The sequence below is a fragment of the Vipera ursinii genome, assembly GCF_947247035.1.
Source record: "Vipera ursinii genome assembly, chromosome: Z".
Taxonomy (NCBI): domain Eukaryota; kingdom Metazoa; phylum Chordata; class Lepidosauria; order Squamata; family Viperidae; genus Vipera; species Vipera ursinii.
Window position 1 is genome coordinate 124482812 of NC_139517.1, and position 18336 is coordinate 124501147.

Consider the following 18336-nt stretch of genomic DNA (forward strand, 5'->3'; position numbering starts at 1 on the left):
TACAGGCTCTTGTGTTCGAGCATAGGGTTGGACTAGAAGACCTTTGAGGTCCTGTCCCAACTCTTTTATTCTATATTCTATGACCTGGAAGATTTAGAATTTCCATAGACATCCTAAGTGCCAGTAAGTCACTTTTTCCAGCACCATTGTGTCTTTGAAGAATCACTAACAGAATGTCTTAAATTGAGGGCCATCTCTATGTCCATGTATGCCCCTGAACCACATTCACACAAACATATGGCCGTGTCAGTATAAACCTGTCAGCCAAGTCACGTTCCGGGATGTCTTCTGGTTGTTTCAAGATTTCCTGAAACCAAATATAAAATTATTCTGACCCAGTGAGTTCCCAAGCCCAAGAAACCACCAGGAAGGCAATGTTTTAGTAAATAGAAGAGAAAATTTAAAAGAAAAATATTAGGCAACAGCTATTTTTGTCATGCAGTTTTACTGATATGCAGATTCGAAGAAATCAAAGTCAGCATTTAATCGTGCTGTACCTTGGAGGGCAATCGTTGCCCATCAGTCCAAGGATATGTGCACCCCAAATATAAAACAATACCGCAATGTGAAGACTTGTCAGTGTTACACTATGGTTAGAATACTCAGCAATCGTTCTGGATAATTGCTTACATGGATGATCAGCAAACCAAATTATGGCTTGTCAAGTACAGAACTCAATAAACGTCTTGGTTCTACACATAGGTTTTCTTGACCGGTCCTTCCTCCGTAATTTCTTCTTCAGTTATGGTTTCCAGTTCACAGCCAATGTGGAGGTGAATCTCCTGGAACCTCAAAGGAAAAGAAATACATTGAAACAGGGAGTTGAAGTCCACCCGTCTTCAAGGAGCTAAGGCTGAGAAACACAGCAATAGAAAGACCTGGAACAATAATCGTCTTCAGGAAAGGTGGACTCTTCTCCTGGTTGCTTGTCTCTCTTTCTCTCTGCCCCAAAGATGCTTTTTTCAAAAGGCAACTGGGCTTTCTTTTGCTCTGAAAATATTTCACTTCTTATCCCACAAGCTTCACAGAATAACGGAGGAGGAGGAGGAGGAGGAGGAGGACGAGGACGAGGAGGAGGAGGAGGAGGAGGAAGAAGAAGAAGAAGAAGAAGAAGAAGAAGAAGAAGAAGAAGAAGAAGAAGAAGAAGAAGAAGAGGAGGAGGAGGAGGCAGAGGAGGAGGAGGAGGAGGAGGAGGAGGAGGAGGAGGAGGAGAGAAGAAGAAGAAGAAGAAGAAGAAGAAGAAGAAGAAGAAGAAGAAGAAGAAGAAGAAGAAGAAGAAGAAGAAGAAGAAGAAGAAGAAGAAGAAGAAGAAGAAGAGGAGGAGGAGGAGGAGGAAGAGGAGGAGGAGGAGGAGGAGGAGGAGGAGGAGGAGGAGGAGGAGGTTCTTGGATGAGAAGCAAAACATTTTCAAAGAAAAACAGAGGAAGTCCAATTGCCTTTTGAAAAAGCATCAAACATGAACAAACATGCCATGGAAGATTGAGAATCTCCAGAATCATCTTTCTCTCTGTGTCCCTTCTGTTCTCCAAGGGTCTTTGCTACCCACACTAACTAATGTGGTAAGACACCCAGAGATTTGTGAGTTTGACAGTCATATAAACTCAAGAAACAAATAAATTTAATAAACTCACTTCTGGCCTGGCGCAGCTTCGGGCTCAGGTGCAATATCCTGAAGATCTTTGTTGCGTGTCTCAGGAAGGAAACAGCAAAGGATTCCCGCAACCAGTGTTGAACTTCCACAGATGAACATAGGAATAGCAAGGTGGTATCTGGACAGCATGCCCACTAATGGCGCAAGGATGCCTGCGACACGAGCAGACATGGAGCACAAGCCAAGGGCGAATTGTCTGGTGGAAGAAATAGAATAAAACAAATTGAGTCACTCAACCTTACCGGTAAAAAAAAAGTCTTCAGACTAAAAGAAATGAGAAGCAAATAATGTGAACGCCTTCTCTTCTGGGAATCCTGGAAGCTGAAGTCTACACATCTTAAAGTTGCCAGGTTTGAAAAACACTGCTAAGAAATTATATATTGCATTTATTTCAATAAGGGGTAGGGTAGACTTCTTATTTGGTTGTTTGCGCTGTCCAGTCACAACGCTTGATTAAGGTGTTTTTATAAATCAAGTCAGTAAGTAAATAAACAATATAAACACAGAGATAATATCTTTTACCTCACAACTGTGGGAAATATCTCAGCAGAAAACAAATAAGTGGTTGAAAAGGAAGCAGCCATCGCAGACTTTCCAATCACGGCTAGAACAGTCACAATCATAGGGAATTCTGGAGAGGAAAAAACACAGCGAGGTGAGAAAGAACACAAAAGATCTAACTTGAGGCGTTACAGAACATTTGAAATCTTCAAAACTGGGGTCTAGCTTCACACAAATCCATGAGTGGGGTTAGGTTGGTTTCTGTGACCCTTTTCAGGAAAAAGGTTTTAGTCACTTATTGAATTCCTGCCTTAATCAGGAAGGCTCAGTCACTAATGAGATGCCACCAAGGAGAAAATACAAAATTGGAAAACACAAATTAAGAGTTTGGGTCAATGCCTGCACTTCTCTTTTTTCCCTGAAAAAAAAGGCTCTAATGCTGAAAAAAGATGGAAGGAAACAGAAAAAGTTACAGTGGTAAATGGGGCGTCTTTGCAAGACCTGAAGGACCAGGTTGGAGACAGATCTTTGTGGAGAAAAATCTTAAATGTGTGATTGCCAAGGATTAAAAACAACTTTTATGGCACATAAGCAATCAGCCCTGCTAAAATCAAGTCACTGCAAACTTTTGAGCTGCCGAGATCACCTTGCTATTTTGGTTCCCAAATATCTGACATACCTTTGGGGATCACGCAGATGATCACACACATGATTCCTCCCAGGATGAGCCAAGAGGACTGGCATTTCTTCCTTCCGATCCATTCGAGCAGAAAAATGGAGAGGACGCGAGATGGGATTTCCACAGCTCCAAAAATGAGTTGGGTCAAGTAGATGTTCAAGCCAAAATCCCCAACGTGAAGACTCAGTTCGTAATACACCAGACTATCCACAAACCTGAGGGTAGAACGAGATGCTTCTGAGAAGTTGCATCGGCTTCCCATACATTACATTGAAAATACATCTGCTTTGTGAGGTGTTTTTTTTTAAAATGCCTTTTAAAGAAGACTTACCACACCCAAGCCATGATCAAAGTCATGTTCCTCAGATACGATTTCTTGAAAAGGTCTAGGATGTATCCATGTGACACCTTCTCTTCTGGGGCCAACTGGAATGAGCACAAAATGGAAGACAAAACATTACAGTAGTCAAATTTCATGGTTACTATCCTGCTACGCTCCTAATTTTCGTTTAGGATGCTGTGACAGTCCTAAGTGCAAGCAGTAAGTCACTTTTTTCAGTCCTGTTGTAACTTTGAACAGTCACTGCACGGATGGCAGTGTGTCAAGGAATAACTGTGTACTTTTTGGATTTAAAAAAGTAGCGTTTGAACCTTGTTTTGTAAAGCTGGACAGAAGTTTTAGCCATAACTTTAAAAAGAAGCAGAGAGGGGGGGGGGGAAAGGCAGACATTTTGTCCAAGAGATCCCTTCAAGGAGGAAAAAAAAAGTTAAGAACCACAGGAAGGAAAAACAAGCAAACACTAAAAGTTATAGCATCGGAAAAGAGTTGTTATTGTTAGCTGCGAAGTCGTTGTCCGACCCATCGCAACCCTATGGACAAAAGAGTAATCAAGCCAATTTTCATCTCCTTTTTAGAATGTTCTTTTCTAAAATGTTCCCCAGTTATGCATTTGGTACCTGATCCAGGATATCCGCAGAAAAGGTTTTGTGGTTGACGGCAGCAGCTCTTAGGAGAACATCTTTGGCTTCTCCCATTTTCTTTTTGGTGATCAGCCATCGAGCTGAGCTTGGAAGGACCCTTCAAGAGATAAAAACATAAACATTGGAAGTTTTTAAGAAGACACTGGACAGCCATTTGTCTGAAATGGTATAGGGCAGACATGTCAAACACAAGGCCCGGGGGCCGGATCCGACCCGCGAAGTGGTTCCATGCGGCCCACGAAGCCATCCTGGAAACAGGGAGGGAACGGCCCCCACTGCCTTGGCCCTGGCCCAGAGACCCTCCTTCTGCCAGAGACCCCCAGATCTGTCCCACTCCTGCCCAGGCCCCCATAGGCACCCTTGATGCCAACGATGTAGAGCTGGCCACGCCCACCCAGTAGGCCATACGCACTCTAGCCACGCCCACCCAGTAGGTCACACCCACCCTGGCCACACCCACCCGGCCCCCTGAGGGCAACCGCAATGCTGATGTGGCCCTAAATGAAATTGAGTTTGACACCCCTGGTATAGGGTTTCCTGCCTTAGCAGGGGGTTGGACTAGATGACCTCCAAGGTCCCTTCCAACTTATTATTATTTATTATTAAATCAGAAGTGGAAACAGAAGAGTGTGTGTGTGTGTGTGTGTGTGTGTGTGTGTGTAACGGAATGGTTCTCTTTGAGAATTCCAATAGCAACCACAGCTGTACACTCTCTTGTAGGCCAGTGTTTCTTAACCTCAGTAAGTTTAAAAAGCCCGGGCTTCAACTCCACTTGCTGGCTGGGAATTCTGGGAGTTGAAGTCCAGCTCTTCTAAATCACCAAAGTTGAGAACAATCAAGTAAGTATATTAGCAAAAAAATCAAACTGACCTGAATCAAACAAGTCTCAGGAACAGATTTTGGATGCCCACAAAAAGCTGAAGATGCAAATTGCCTTCTAGCAGAAATGCAAGAGACTTACCAAGCGTAGAAAAAGATGAGAAATGCGGGGGCTGAGGTCGTTATTTGAAACAGTCGCCAGTCGCGGACAAAGTAGGCCACGCCAGCTAGAGCCATCTGACCCAGCGCATTGGCACAATGAATGATGATCAGCGCCTGTGGACGGTAAGATGGGCCCACCCACTCAGAACCTAAAGAGAATTGGAAAACTCAAAAGTCTCTTCACAAAGAAATTTGTCCACCCACTGCATTTCCCATTCAGAAATCCTTTACTAACCCTGAACATTGAATAAAGGTCTCACTTTACAGTCTGCAATCAAAATCTGCCACTGAGCATCTCTATATTTTGACCCAGTGTCTTCCGGACCCACTGAACCTCTTTGTGGCACCCCAGGGATCCCCAGCCTGAAATGCACTCAAGGGAAGCCAGTGGCACAATTTCTCCAAGTCTTGAGATAAGAAATATACAGAGAACTTCCTGGAATCTCAAAAGTCAAGTTACAGTACATTGGTTTGAAAAGGCAAGGGTGCGATCTTTTTAGAAGTTGACATTTGGGCTTCTAAGGACTTACTCAGGGTTGCAATGCTGATGCTGATCCCAGCCAAGGCTGCTCCAACAACGAATCTCAGGGCAATGTAGACGTAGAAGTGTGGGGCCAAACTTACTGCAGTCCCAAAGAATCCCATGATGAACAGGGTAACTAGGATGGACATCCGACTGCCGATCCTGGAGAAAACAATGGAAGAAGTCTCAGTTGTAATGCTCAGAATGGAAACAACAACAACACTTTTTAAAGAAAAATCCACGGGCTGTTTTCCCCCAGAGGAAAGTAAGCTGGGTTTGTATAGCAAACAAAGGTGGGCTGGAGAGCCTTCAAGAAGAGGGCCAAATGAAGTCAAAATGGCAAGCATAACCACGGGATCAGAGCACTATCTTCAACGTGCACACAGATAGGGCTTTGACCCCATGGATGTGGTCACCACCATCTCGAAAATCAGATTCGCGACACATTCCGTGAAGACCCAGGTCTCTGGAGACATCCATAATGCTGGAAAAACTGAAGGAAAAAGCTGGAAACAAAGCAGAATGGACTCATTAAAGAAGTAATGGGTGTGCTTTTGAAAAATCTGAAGAATTAGGTTGGGGAACAGATAATCCAGAAGTAAAACACCTGTAAAAAGAGGCAGGGCATGGATTGCCAGCACAGAAGTTAACTTTTGAGTTGGAGTCTCTGTGAACCTCTTTCTGACACCCTGCCTGCACAGACTGCTAAACCACCACCCCCCTACACACACACACACTTTCAACCTCCTGTGGCAGAAGCTGCTGTGTGAAATGTGTCGCTTTACCTGTCACTTAGTGAGCCAAAGATCAGTGATCCAGCCAGAAGTCCGCCCATGAAAATGGATTGGGAGATGTCGCTTAGGTCCCTTTGGTCGCAGACCAGATCAAACTAAAAGAGAAAAAGATAAAATTCCATTTTAGTTAACTTCCTGAATTCTCCAGCCAGCATTCTAGGGTAACAGGAAAACTGCCCCAATTCCATCAATTGATTTGAAAAAGATGATGCAATTCTCAAGACGAGAAGCACTTTGCACTTGAAAGGAATGCAGTGATACACATACCTCGGTAACCAGAGTTGGCACGCTCATTGTTGGGTACACCCATCCTTGTTCGCAATTCTGGGTGGAGTTGAGTCCATATTTTATGATCGATTCAATGTCCGAATCTACTGGAGTGAATCTAGAACATTCATCCAGAGAATCATCCATTCTCTTGGGAATTGTCAAGTTCAACTCCTGTTGAACGGTTAGGTTGGGACTAATTGCTCGGATCCAGCTGGTGTTGCAGTGGTGAGGCACTTCGATGCTAATGAAGATTTGGCCGAACATGTGAAAGGGGGTTAAGAAACTTGGGATGCAAAGCAGCACCACCAAACATTTCTGAAACGCCCCATATTCGCCAATCATCTTCAAGACTTCTCCAAATCCTGACATTGTAAATTCCAATGCCGGACAAAACCGTTGTTAAATTGAGAGTCTGAAATTAAAATATAAACAAAATCAGCAATAATAATAATAAAGTAAGAGAAAAGAGAGCAAGGAAGCAAGGCAGAAAAATGCGTGGACTTCAATTCCATAGCTACGAGATTCTAAATCCGCTCTTCTTATAACTGAGAAACGCGGCTTTGGCTGGTTGTCTGAATAAGCGTTTTAAACCGCAGGCAGTTTTTAGCATAGCCGCAAAAGACGCGTTTTTCAACCTCGGCAACTTTAAAGCGGCTGGACTTCAATTCCACGGCTGTAGAATTGTGGGCACTGAAATCCACTCATTTTAAAGTTGCCGCGGTCGAGAGACGCTGCTTTTAGCTTGTTGTCTGAATAGGAAACTTTAAATTAAGCGCGCAACTCTTAGCGCAGAGCTAAAGCGGCGTTTTGCTTCTTTTTTTCGGCCGCTTTGAAATGAGAGGGGCTTAAATTCCTCCGCTGGGGTAATCCGCTCATTTTAAAGTCGCCGAAGTTGAAAGGCGCCGCTTTAGCTTGTTTGAATAAACTCTTTAAATTAGACGCAACTACGGAAAGTTGAAGCCCATTCATCTTAAAAGTTGCCGCGGTTGAGAAATGCGGCTTGCAATTTAAACAGCTTCAAATCAAAGCAGTGAACATAAGAGCAAGCTATAAAACAAATGGGCTTCATTTTAGGCATGTAAATTGCACGTTTGATAAAATACCTACACAAAAGGGGTTTAACCTGGGTAGCAAATTAAAATTAACTTAATTTAAATAATTTTTAAAAGCCCCATATTTCCTTAAACTACCATAAAAAGTCACTGAAAAAACAAACGGACTCCAGCAGCTATATAGTAGAAACGAATCTGTTATATTTCTACCGGAATGTATCTCATTTGGTATTATAGAACAAATGAGTGAATAAAATCATTCCTCAGAAAGTGCAATAATCCAAATTTTGCATTTCGGTTGACAAAGAGATATCAAAAAAAAGTCTGTGCAAAAATAATAAATATTCTTTAAAGTAACATGTAAAATTTATCACAGAAAATTGTTGCAAAGGCAGGCAGCAGTTTAAAACCTATTTGGACAAATGGAGAAGAATACGAACAGTTTGTTAAAATATGCTTTTTCTTAAAAAAAAAACAACTAATTTTGCTCTATCTGCAGAAATGAAAAACTAAGAAAACACGAGATGTTTGTAAAAAAATGAGAACTAAAGTTGCTAAATAAAGGCAAAAAAAAAAAAACCCATGGAGGTCAATTCATGAAGTCACCTTGAAATTATTTTCTCAAGGAAATATGAAGAGGCTGGCATTACTCCGGAAGAAAGTTGCAGTAGACGCTATAAAAGTTTTCTAGTATTGCAAAGTTAGTACCTGCTCACTGCTGGAAGAGATTCATCCAAGCGCCCAAAAGTGAAGGGAAAAACGCCCCTCTCAGCAGTTTTATAGGTTGTAAGAAATAATTAGCTGCCTTTGTTTCAGATATATCAAACACCTGTTGTACGCAGACACACACCTCTTTGCACAACACACAGATGTTGCATTAGCACAGAGATGAACCTTTATCACTGTAATGTCTTATCACTGTTAGTTCATTCTCTTCTGATCCCGTAATAAAAACAATGGAGGGGGGGAAAGGCGTAGAACAGAATACTTCTGAGAAGAAGCTAGCAACTTTGCCAAAACAGTGGCGAGTAGAAATGGAGTAAGAAGACAACACAGCCTGAATTAAGTCTGAGCCATTTAAGATGTTCCACTGCTAATTAAAACAATATACTGGTTGTATTGTGTAAAAAGCTTTGGTGCTAATTACTTCAGAGAAATAGAGATGGCTTTGTATTGCTGGCAAACCCAATAGACCAGGGGTGTCAAACTCAATTTCATTGAGGGCCACATCAGCACTGCGGTTGCCCTCAAGGGGCCGGGTGGGTATGGCCAGGGTGGGCGTGGCCTACTGGGTGGGCGTGGCTAGAGTGCGTATAGCCTACTGGGTGGGCGTGGCCAGCTCTACCTCGTTCGCATCAAGGGTGCCTATGGGGGCCTGGGCAGGAGTGGGACAGATCTGAGGGTCTCTGGCAGAAGGAGGGTCTCTGGCCAGGGCCAAGGCAGTGGGGGCCGTTCCCTCACTTTTTCCAGGATGGCATCGCGGGCCACATGAAACTGCTTTGCGGGCCGGATCCGGCCCCCGGGCCTTGTGTTTGACATGTCTGCAATAGACCAACTGGAGAAACCCATAACGTCTGAAGGAAGATGTTTTCCAAAACCATGATTCCATTCTGTTCCTCAGTCCTAAAAGAAATTCATATAGAAATGGCCTAATACAGGCAGTCCTTGACTTATGACCACAACTGAGCCCAAGATACACACTGCTAAGTGAGACATTTGTTAAGTGAGTTTTGCCCCATTTGTGACCTTTCTTGCCACAGTTGTTAACTGAATCACTGCAGCTATTTAGTAACACGGTTGCTAAGTGAATCTGGCTTCCCCCATTGACTGTGCTTGTCAGAAGGTCGCGAAAGGGGATCATGTGACCCTAAGACAGAGCAACCGTCATAAATGTGAGTCATTTGCCCAGCGTCTGAATTTCGATCACGTGACCTTAGGGATGCTGCAAAGGGTTGTAAGTGTGAAAAATGGTCGTGTCACTTTTTCCAGTGCCATTGTAAGTTTGAACAGTCACTAAATGAAGTTGAGGACAGCCTGTATATCTGGAGCTGGGGCATTAATGGAAGCTATCTTAGATCTGCAACTGATAGATAAATAGATAGATAGATAGATAGATAGATAGATAGATAGATAGATAGATAGATAGATAGAGCCTTGGTGGAGCAGTGGGCTAATGCCTCCTTAAGTAACACCAGCTGCCTGCAATGAGTGCAGGTTCGAGTCCCACCAGGCTCAAGGTTGACTCAGCCTTCCATCCTTCCGAGGTAGGTAAAATGAGGACCCAGATTGTTGGGGACAATTAAGCTGACTTTGTAATAATGCCGCTTGGGGGGTGTGTGAAAGCCCTAATAAGCAGGCATATACATAGAATGAAGGCTACTGCTAAGCTTGTAAGCCGCCCTGAGTCTTCGGAGAAGGGCGGGATATAAATGGAATTAAAATAAAAATAAAATAAAATAAATATCTCGTGCATTTAAGAAAAACAGCCATTTTGAAGGCATCTTAGGACTTGGGACTTCATTCTTCTGCTTCCTAGGCCAGGTTAGACAACCAAAAGACTGCAGTGTCACTAAAAGCCCTCTCACTTTGTCAACTGGTCACCATAATCAGCCGGGCAATTATTTGGCAATTGAATGCCAAAACAATGTTTCAGATGGTAGCAAAGCAACAACAGAGACATCTAGCTCAGCTTTTTCACACAACGGTCCATGTGAAGAAAAATAAGAGACCATTCAAATCATTTATTGTGATAGTATGTAAGATATTTTGTAGATGAAATTGCTTGTATCACATCACATGCCAACATGAATATTATAACTATTTCTTAGTCCAACTGATGTAACTTGGAGTCCTTCTTGCCAGATACACCGAATATTCTTCCATTTGTGCAACCCAACAAGACCTCACCTTTAGGGCTTCACCTTGTTATATCTGCACATGATCTGCTGAAGAAGTGGCATGAAATGAGAGGGAGTTTGGTGCAGTGTTTAAGGTGCTGGCCTAAAAACCAGGAGATATTCCAGTTCCACCTTAGGCATAAAAGTTGGCTGGGAGCTTTAACCACTAAACCAAACTAGATTTGAATGCTGCTGCTGAAGTTCTCAAAAGCTTTTGATGTTCTTCTAAACAGGCTGGGATGCAATTTAAAAGCACTTTTCATCATACTACCAGTCCTCCTCGTTGGGATCAATTCATAATGTAATTGTGGGACATTCATTACCATTTATGGAAGGGTGGACAATGACTCAAAAGGACCCCAGCCCAAATATTGATCTCAAAACGAATCTAATTCATCTCCTGATCCAGTAGCTGGTTGACAGGTTCTTGGAAGCCTCATCGTGATAGATGCACAGTCACAGTCAAAAGCTGTGACAATAATATGTACATGGGGACAAATGGATAAGAAATAAGGTCTATCCAGATCACACAGGAAGCTTGTAAGACCTCTCTGTGGCTCCTCAGATTATGAGTTGTCCTTATGTTGCCAATGATGTCCTTCAAGATTCCTCTTACATTATAGATGTCGTATTGGCTATTAATTCACAGATGACCATCCACACAGCCATATTTTTATTATTGTCAACCCTCCCCCCCAAAAAAAACCCCCACGAAAGACGTACTGAGTTACTTCTGAGCAGTTTCCTTTATTGTTCCTCACCCATAGAAACAATGTTGTCACACTAAAGCAATTGCTTGCATCATTCAAGATATGCTCTGAGAACTTCTAGGGAGAGTCCATCTTGACCTTCTCAACTAAACTATTTAAACTTTGCTCTCTCCTGGTCCTATATTCCACCAAAATTGTCCCATTCAAGATCACCCACCCCCAACTCATGCTTGTCCATCTGCTGTTTTAAATGACAGCTGCTGATCATGTTCAATTTCTCATGGGGTGTTTTATGTGGGTTGCCCCCTTAGCATGGAAGGATAGACAACCAAACCAATTTTTCTATATTGTTTTATTATTTCAGTCCTAAGATCTTCCTCCACCTTAAAATCTGCATTTCTTAGCTTCATTTTTGCTGGCATTCACCATCCATTTTTCTTTTTAAAGAAATGATTTTTTTTCCCCAAAGGAAGCTTCATGTGGTAATAAGTGTTTTGGTGTTTTTTTTGTTATTGGTGACATGCAGACAAAGGAGAATCAAAGAAATTCCAGAGATTTGGGTGTGGCTGACCTGAAGAACAACAACTCATGAACAGGAACAATCTTTTCCTTTAAAAAAGAAAAAAGAGGAGCCAAGGATAGGGAGAAAGAAATCAAAATGCTGATGTGGAAAGGTGATAATTTGGATTGAGAACATCTGAGAAGAATGAGCAAAATGAAAAGTCATTTTCCCATTTCAGAATGGGAGGTCCTCACCTGCAATTCCCCCCCCCAAAAAAAGACCTCTACAATTGCTAATTGCATATTGAGTTTCACAGGGTGCAGATTTTAAAAGTAAAAACACCCCATGCCAAGGCACCAAGTTAAATCTCCAAAGTAGAAAAGAGTTTCTGAATTCGAGAGAATTGTTGGCTGTGTTTGCACAAAGTTGAATAGATTTGCTCCTGCTTTATTTATTTTTTTATCTGCTTTGCATGTTGTTACAGATTTAACTCATGAATGATAAACTAGTGTTTAAACTGATTTCCTTTAAAAAAAAAAGCTAACAATTCTAACTAAAAAAAATACCTTAAACAAAAGCAGCGAGTTGGCAATTATAGTAAGAATAGATTAACCATTATTAGCAAAATAAGCCCTATTGAAAGCAATTGGTGTACTCAATGACCCAGTGCACCCATTATAATAAACCATGGTTTCTTGACTAAACCAAGAGTGGCTGACTTTATCCATCACTTTATGGCATGGATCACACTAGGCCAAATCACATGAACTGTGTTATGTTGTAGCCTAATGCGTAAAAGATATTTACTATCCAAACAAGCACACCAATTTTGCCTACTCTGCTCACAGTACAGAGAAATCTACCAGTTTTTCTCCAGTCTGTATCCTTGACGTGCTGGGTCAATCCACCCGATGACTTAGAAATGTGTGGTGTTTATCCTTTCACTAATACAATTGTCTTTATTTGGTTTTGCGCATCCATTTTCCACGCTGTCACTGGCTTCCTTGCTCTTCCTAAAAGTGAGAAAAGTTAAAAACGGATTTCATTATACGTAATATATGTGGTCCAACCGTTCACTTCGTGACCGTTCGAAGTTACGACGCTGTAAAAAGTGACTTCTGGCCATTTTTCACCCTTACAACCGTCGCAGCCTCCCCTTGGTCATGTGATCAAAATTCAGACTCTGGGCAACTGGCTCACATATATCCTGGGATCCTGAGCATCAAGGACCCCACAGTCTTCCTCCCCATTCCCCTCCCCCTCCTCTGCACATGCTTAAAGAACATAAGCCTCAATGGCTAGCAAAAAAGCAAACGAACTAGCTAACATCATCAATGCTAGATCTAGGAGTACCCCTGATGATGTTACCTAGCTGGGTAATGAAATGTCTTCAAGAAAACAACCCAAGCTCAGAGAGCACCATGGACCCCACGGTCCTCCTCCTCCTCCTCCCCCTCCCCCGTCCTCCCACACCCCCTCCTCCCCCCCCTCTCCATGAACCCCACTCCCTTCTAGCTTTGATGATGTTACCTAGTGTTGTAAAGTAATGAAATGTAAAAAAACAACCAAGCTCAAAGAATCATGGTTAGAAGCTAAAAGGGATGGCTTCATTCATTCCAGTAAGCCAAAACTAAGCAAACTCATTACAACTATCTAAGAGTTCTGGGCACTTGTTTAATCTTTTTTAATTTTTGTATTCTGTCTTTTTAACATGTATTGCCCTGTTCACCGCCCTGAGTCCTTCGGGAGAAGGGCGGTATACAAATAAAATTAATAATAATAATAATAATAATAATAATAATAATAATAATAATAATAATAATAATAATAATTATTATTATTTAATAATAATAATAATAATAATAATAATTATTTAATAATAATAATAATAATAATAATAATAATAATAATAATAATAATAATAATAATAATACCTAGAGTCCCACAAATGTCCTCCTTCTCCTCTCCACTTCTCTACTCTGCAAGCCCTTTTTAGCATTGATGATGTTACCTAGTTGGGTCATGTAATGTCTGCAAGAAAACAAGCAAGCTCAGAGAACACCAAGGGGCCCCCATTTCAACCCTGAGCTCAAATATTCTCTTTTATTGATTCCATTCATGTGTTATTTAAGATATCAGTGTAGTTTCCTTGCAACAGGAGCAAAGTGATTAGCAATGGTCTTTCTCCAGATTTTTTTTTAATCACCTAGTCCAGTTAAACCAGTGGGATGCCCTGATGCATTCTCATCAAAGAGATCCAAGCCAGCCTGGTTTCCAAGCAAAATGCTACTATCACTCTTGTCTACACCATAACAGTGAAGTGAATTGACAAAATTTGATTCCCAGAAAATCTGATAAAAGATCCAAGCAGAAGGAGGGCCACAGAAGAAGAAAAAAAATCATTTTTTCTTGCCAGCAATAAACAGACTAGCAAATTGCAGATCATCTGTTCTCAGCCAGAAATTGACTACTATGGATAAAAAAACAAAGTGGCTAGGTTAGCTGGCTTGTTTTTAATAAGAATGAGGACCCAGATTGTTGGGGGGCAATTAAGCTGACTTTGTAATAATGCCACTTGGGGGTTGTGTGTGTGAAAGCCCTAACAAGCAGGCATATACATAGAATGAAGGCTACTGCTAAGCTTGTAAGCCGCCCTGAGTCTTCGGAGAAGGGCGGGATATAAATGGAATTAAAGTAAAATAATAATAATAAAAAATGTTTGTAGCTTGGGGTTGAAATGAGGGGTCCTTGGTGGTCTATGAGCTTGGTTGTTTTCTTGCAGATGTTTCATGACCCAGCTAGGTAACATCATCAGGGGTACTCCTAGATCTAGTTTGTCTGGGGGGTTTTTTGCTAGCAATTGGGGCTTATGTTCTTTAAGCATGTGTGGAGAGATCACTATGGAAGTCCGCTCCACATTGCCAACACAGTGCAGTGCCCAAGGGAAAGGCTTGATTAACGACATCATCTTGAGGCTTGCCTTAACTTGTCCCATTTTCTGGCACGTGCCCTTGGCTGCTACGAAACTGGGCAAAGTGCCTTGAGAGAATTGACCTCTGAGTAGATCTAAGCCCAGTTTTGTTTCTCCTGGGCCAGCGAGGCCAAACATATCAAGCAAACATCAGACATTCCCGTGGATCTTGCCTTGGTTTGTGGGTCAGATCATCCACACAATCGGGCAGTTCCTTGCCAAGCGTCTCTGGGAGAAGGAGAGAAAAGAGGCCACCAAGGACAGCTGTGCTTCCAAAGATCACCACGGGCAGGGAGGCGTGATATTTCCCCAAGAGACCAACCAGTGGGGAAATGATTCCAGCTATTCGGGCTGTCATCTGACATACTCCGAGTCCGGTCTGCCTAATAGGGAAGCAAAACAGAGGCCAGATGAAAACCTAGAGAACTAAGTAGAACTTAGTAGAACTAAGGAGAAATTCCCTGACAGTCATATCAATTAACCAGTGGAACTACCTGCCTCTAGAACAGGCATGTCGAACTCGCGACGTATTCCAACTTTTCCCCTATTGCCGGCAATGGGGTGGGCGTGGTTTCAGTATGATGCATCCGGCCCGTGGGCCGACAGTTTGACATGCCTGCTCCAGAAGCTGTGAATGCTCCGACACTGGACGTTTTTAAGAAAAGACTGGACAGTCATTTGTCTGAAATGGTATAGGGTTTCCTGCCTGAGCAGGGGGTTGGACTAGATGACCTCCAAGGTCCCTTCCCACTCTGCTGTTCTGTTCTGTTCAGGAAAGCTGGCTGGGTGACTCAAAGTCCAGCCCACCTCAGAGGATTGTTGTGTTGGGGAAACTAAAAGGTCTTGGATATTTTCTCTGCCTTGATTCATTTGTAAAAAATAATAAGGCTGGGATGCAAAGAAATATATGCAGACAGCCCTTGACTTACAACAGTTCATCCTATTTAGTGACCGTCTGAAGACACAAATGGTCACTTATGACCATGTTTCATATAATCTTTGCAGCCCCCCCCCCATGGTCACATGATCAAAATTCAGGTTCTTGGCAATTGGCTCGTATTTAGGACGGTTGCCGTGTCCCGTGATCCCCTTTCATGTCCTTCTGCCAAGCAAAGTCAATGGAAAAGCCAAATTCACTCGACAAAATGTGTTACCCATTTAACGCCTGCAGTGATTCACTTAACAACCGTGGCCAGAAAATTTGTAAAAACGAGGCAAGACTGACTCAGCAAATGTCTCACTTAACAACATAAGTGCTGGGCTCAGTTGAGGTCGTAAGTCGAGGACCACCTGTCAATCAGCCACTGGGGAAACCTTCACAAGTGGCGCAATGATTCACAGTTTCGGCAGATAGGTAAATTCTCCCTACTTTCTCTTCCTACCTCCCCGCAATCCTTCAGAAGCTGCTAACTCAAACAGTAGCTGACAATCCCAGTTGGGGGTGTGGGGGGGGACACAGAGAGCCCCCCCTCTTTCTTCACCCCCCCAATTCAGCTGTCATCCTACCTCAGCTACTCTTCTGATTAATCTGGAGTAAAGACGAGAGAAAACCCAGTAAGGAAAGTCAAGTGATTTCTCTGTCCAGAGAATGCAGGATGGGGAGGGGGAGGTGGGGAAAGGGAGATGCCTGTATGTCAATCAGCAAGTCAAGAAACACACCATTCAGGGATTATAGGAGTACTACTTTATTGTGGTAGGGTATTGTGGCAGAAATGTGAAAGTCCATCCCAAATTTTCCCCGTGTCTCTTGAGAGACAACAAAGTTGAGATGGGTGTGTGTATGTGTGTGTGTGTGTGTGTGTGTGTTACTGTGTTACTTGGTAGATCAGATAGGAAACGCAGCCACAGCTCCACTAAGTTTTCCTTAACAGAATTTTGCAAGTCTGAAAAATAAACGTCTCTCTCTTTTTATCTGCTTATTTCCTTGGCTGCATCTCTTTCCCAGGGTTATTTCTGCATGCCATTTACACTTTCTCATGCTTTCCGCTTTTCCCAGACCTGAGCAATTATTTCACCTCTCCCCCTCCCCTTAATCAAGGCCAGAGAAAAATCTTCCCCACTTGAGCAGCCTACGCTGATGGGTAGCAGCTGGCCAGCTGGCCAGACTTTACCATCAAGGTCAAGGTCAGTGAACCACATCATCTGTTGCCTGAGCAAAACTTGACTTTTCAATTTCAATCAGAATAGTGCTGGAAGGGACCTTCGAGGTCTTCTAGTCCAACCCCCTGCTCAGGCAGGAGTCCCTAATACAATTCGAGACAAGTGGCTGTCCAGTCTCTTCTTAAAAACCTCCAGTGATGGAGCACCCGCAACTTCTGAAGGGAAGCCATTCCACTAATTAATTATCCTCACTGTCAAGAAGTTTCTCCGTTATTCCAGGTTGCTTCTCTCCTTGATTAGTTTCCATCTGTTGCTTTTTGTTCTGCCTTCTTACGCTTTGGAAAATAGCTTGACACACACACCCCTCCTTATGGCAGCCCCTTAGATACTGGAACACAGTCTTTTTTTTTCTCTCCAGACTAGCCATATCCAATTCCTGCAACCGTTCTTCATATGTTTTAACCTCCAGTCCTCTAATCTCATCTTAGTTGCTCTTCTCTGCATTTTTCCCCCAAAGTCTCAACATCTTTTCTATAATGTGTTGACTAAAACTGGACGCAGTATTCCAGGTCTGGTCATAAAATATAGCCTGACGGGAGAAATAATCTATTACTTTCATCCATTCTGGTGGCACAATGGTAAGAATGCAGTACTGCAGGCTACATCTGCTGAAGTTATATAAGTCTAACTGCTATTGCTATCTGCCTGCCTGCCTGCCTGCCTGCCTGCCTGCCTGCCTGCCTGCCTATCTATCTATCTATCTATCTATCTATCTATCTATCTATCTATCTATCTATCTATCTATCTATCTATCTATCTATCTATCTATCTATCATCTATCTATCTATCTATCATCTGCCTGCCTCCTGCCTGCTTGCCTGCCTATCTATCTATCTATCACAGGGGTGTCAAGCTCAATTTCACTGAGGGCCGCATCAGCATTGCGGTTGCCCTCAGGGGGCCGGGTGGGTGTGGCCTGGGTGGGCGTGGCCTACTGGGTGGGCGTGGCTAGAGTGCGTATGGCCTACTGGGTGGGCGTGGCCAGCTGTACATCGTTCGCATCAAGGGTGCCTATGGGGGCCTGGGCAGGAGTGGGACAGATCTGAGGGTCTCTGGCAGAAGGAGGGTCTCTTGGCCTAGGCCAAGGCAGTGGGGGCCGTTCCCTCACTGTTTCCAGGATGGCTTCGCGGGCCACATGAAACCACTTCGTGGGCCGCATCCAGGCCCCGGGCCTTGTGTTTGACATGTCTGATCTATCATCTGCTTGCCTCCTGCCTGCCTGCCTGCCTGCCTGCCTGCCTGCCTGCCTGCCTGCCTATCTATCTATCTATCTATCTATCTATCTATCTATCTATCTATCTATCTATCTATCTATCTATCTATCATCTGCCTGCCTCCTGCCTGCCTGCCTTCCTGCCTGCCTTCCTGCCTGCCTATCTATCCATCTATCTATCTATCTATCTATCTATCTATCTATCTATCTATCTATCTATCTATCTATCTATCTATCTAAATGAATCTAAATGAGGACCCAGATTGTTGGGGGGGGGCGGGGGGAGCAACAGGCTGACTCTGTAAACCTCTCAGAGAGGGCTGTTAAGCACTGTGAAGCGGTGTATGTCTAGATGCTATTTCTATGTATGTATGTATGTATGTATGTATGTATGTGTCTGTCTGTCTGTCTGTCTGTCTGTCTGTCTGTCTGTCTGTCTGTCTATCTATCT

The 18336-nt window shown here is 43.0% G+C and overlaps 2 protein-coding genes across 2 annotated transcripts in view; both read right to left on the minus strand.

Moving 5' to 3' along the window:
- Positions 1 to 692: 692 nt before the first annotated feature.
- LOC310649896 (solute carrier family 22 member 13-like) lies at positions 693 to 6749 on the minus strand (the record flags this gene model as incomplete). The annotated part of the gene is made up of 10 exons (XM_083378727.1): positions 693 to 789; positions 1632 to 1847; positions 2174 to 2282; positions 2832 to 3046; positions 3163 to 3257; positions 3789 to 3909; positions 4774 to 4942; positions 5324 to 5478; positions 6102 to 6205; positions 6378 to 6749. 10 exons carry the CDS (start codon positions 6747 to 6749, stop codon positions 693 to 695), a joined length of 1653 nt encoding a protein of 550 aa, XP_083234853.1.
- A 5708-nt stretch (positions 6750 to 12457) lies between these two features.
- The window catches only part of LOC310648889 (solute carrier family 22 member 13-like), a gene marked incomplete at both ends in the record, with an annotated part of 31024 nt that continues 25145 nt past the window's right edge, over positions 12458 to 18336 (minus strand). Inside the window, 2 exons of the mRNA XM_083377005.1 lie at positions 12458 to 12554; positions 14686 to 14895. Of these exons, the coding sequence (XP_083233131.1) occupies positions 12458 to 12554; positions 14686 to 14895 (307 nt within the window). The remainder of the gene's footprint in view (positions 12555 to 14685; positions 14896 to 18336) is intronic.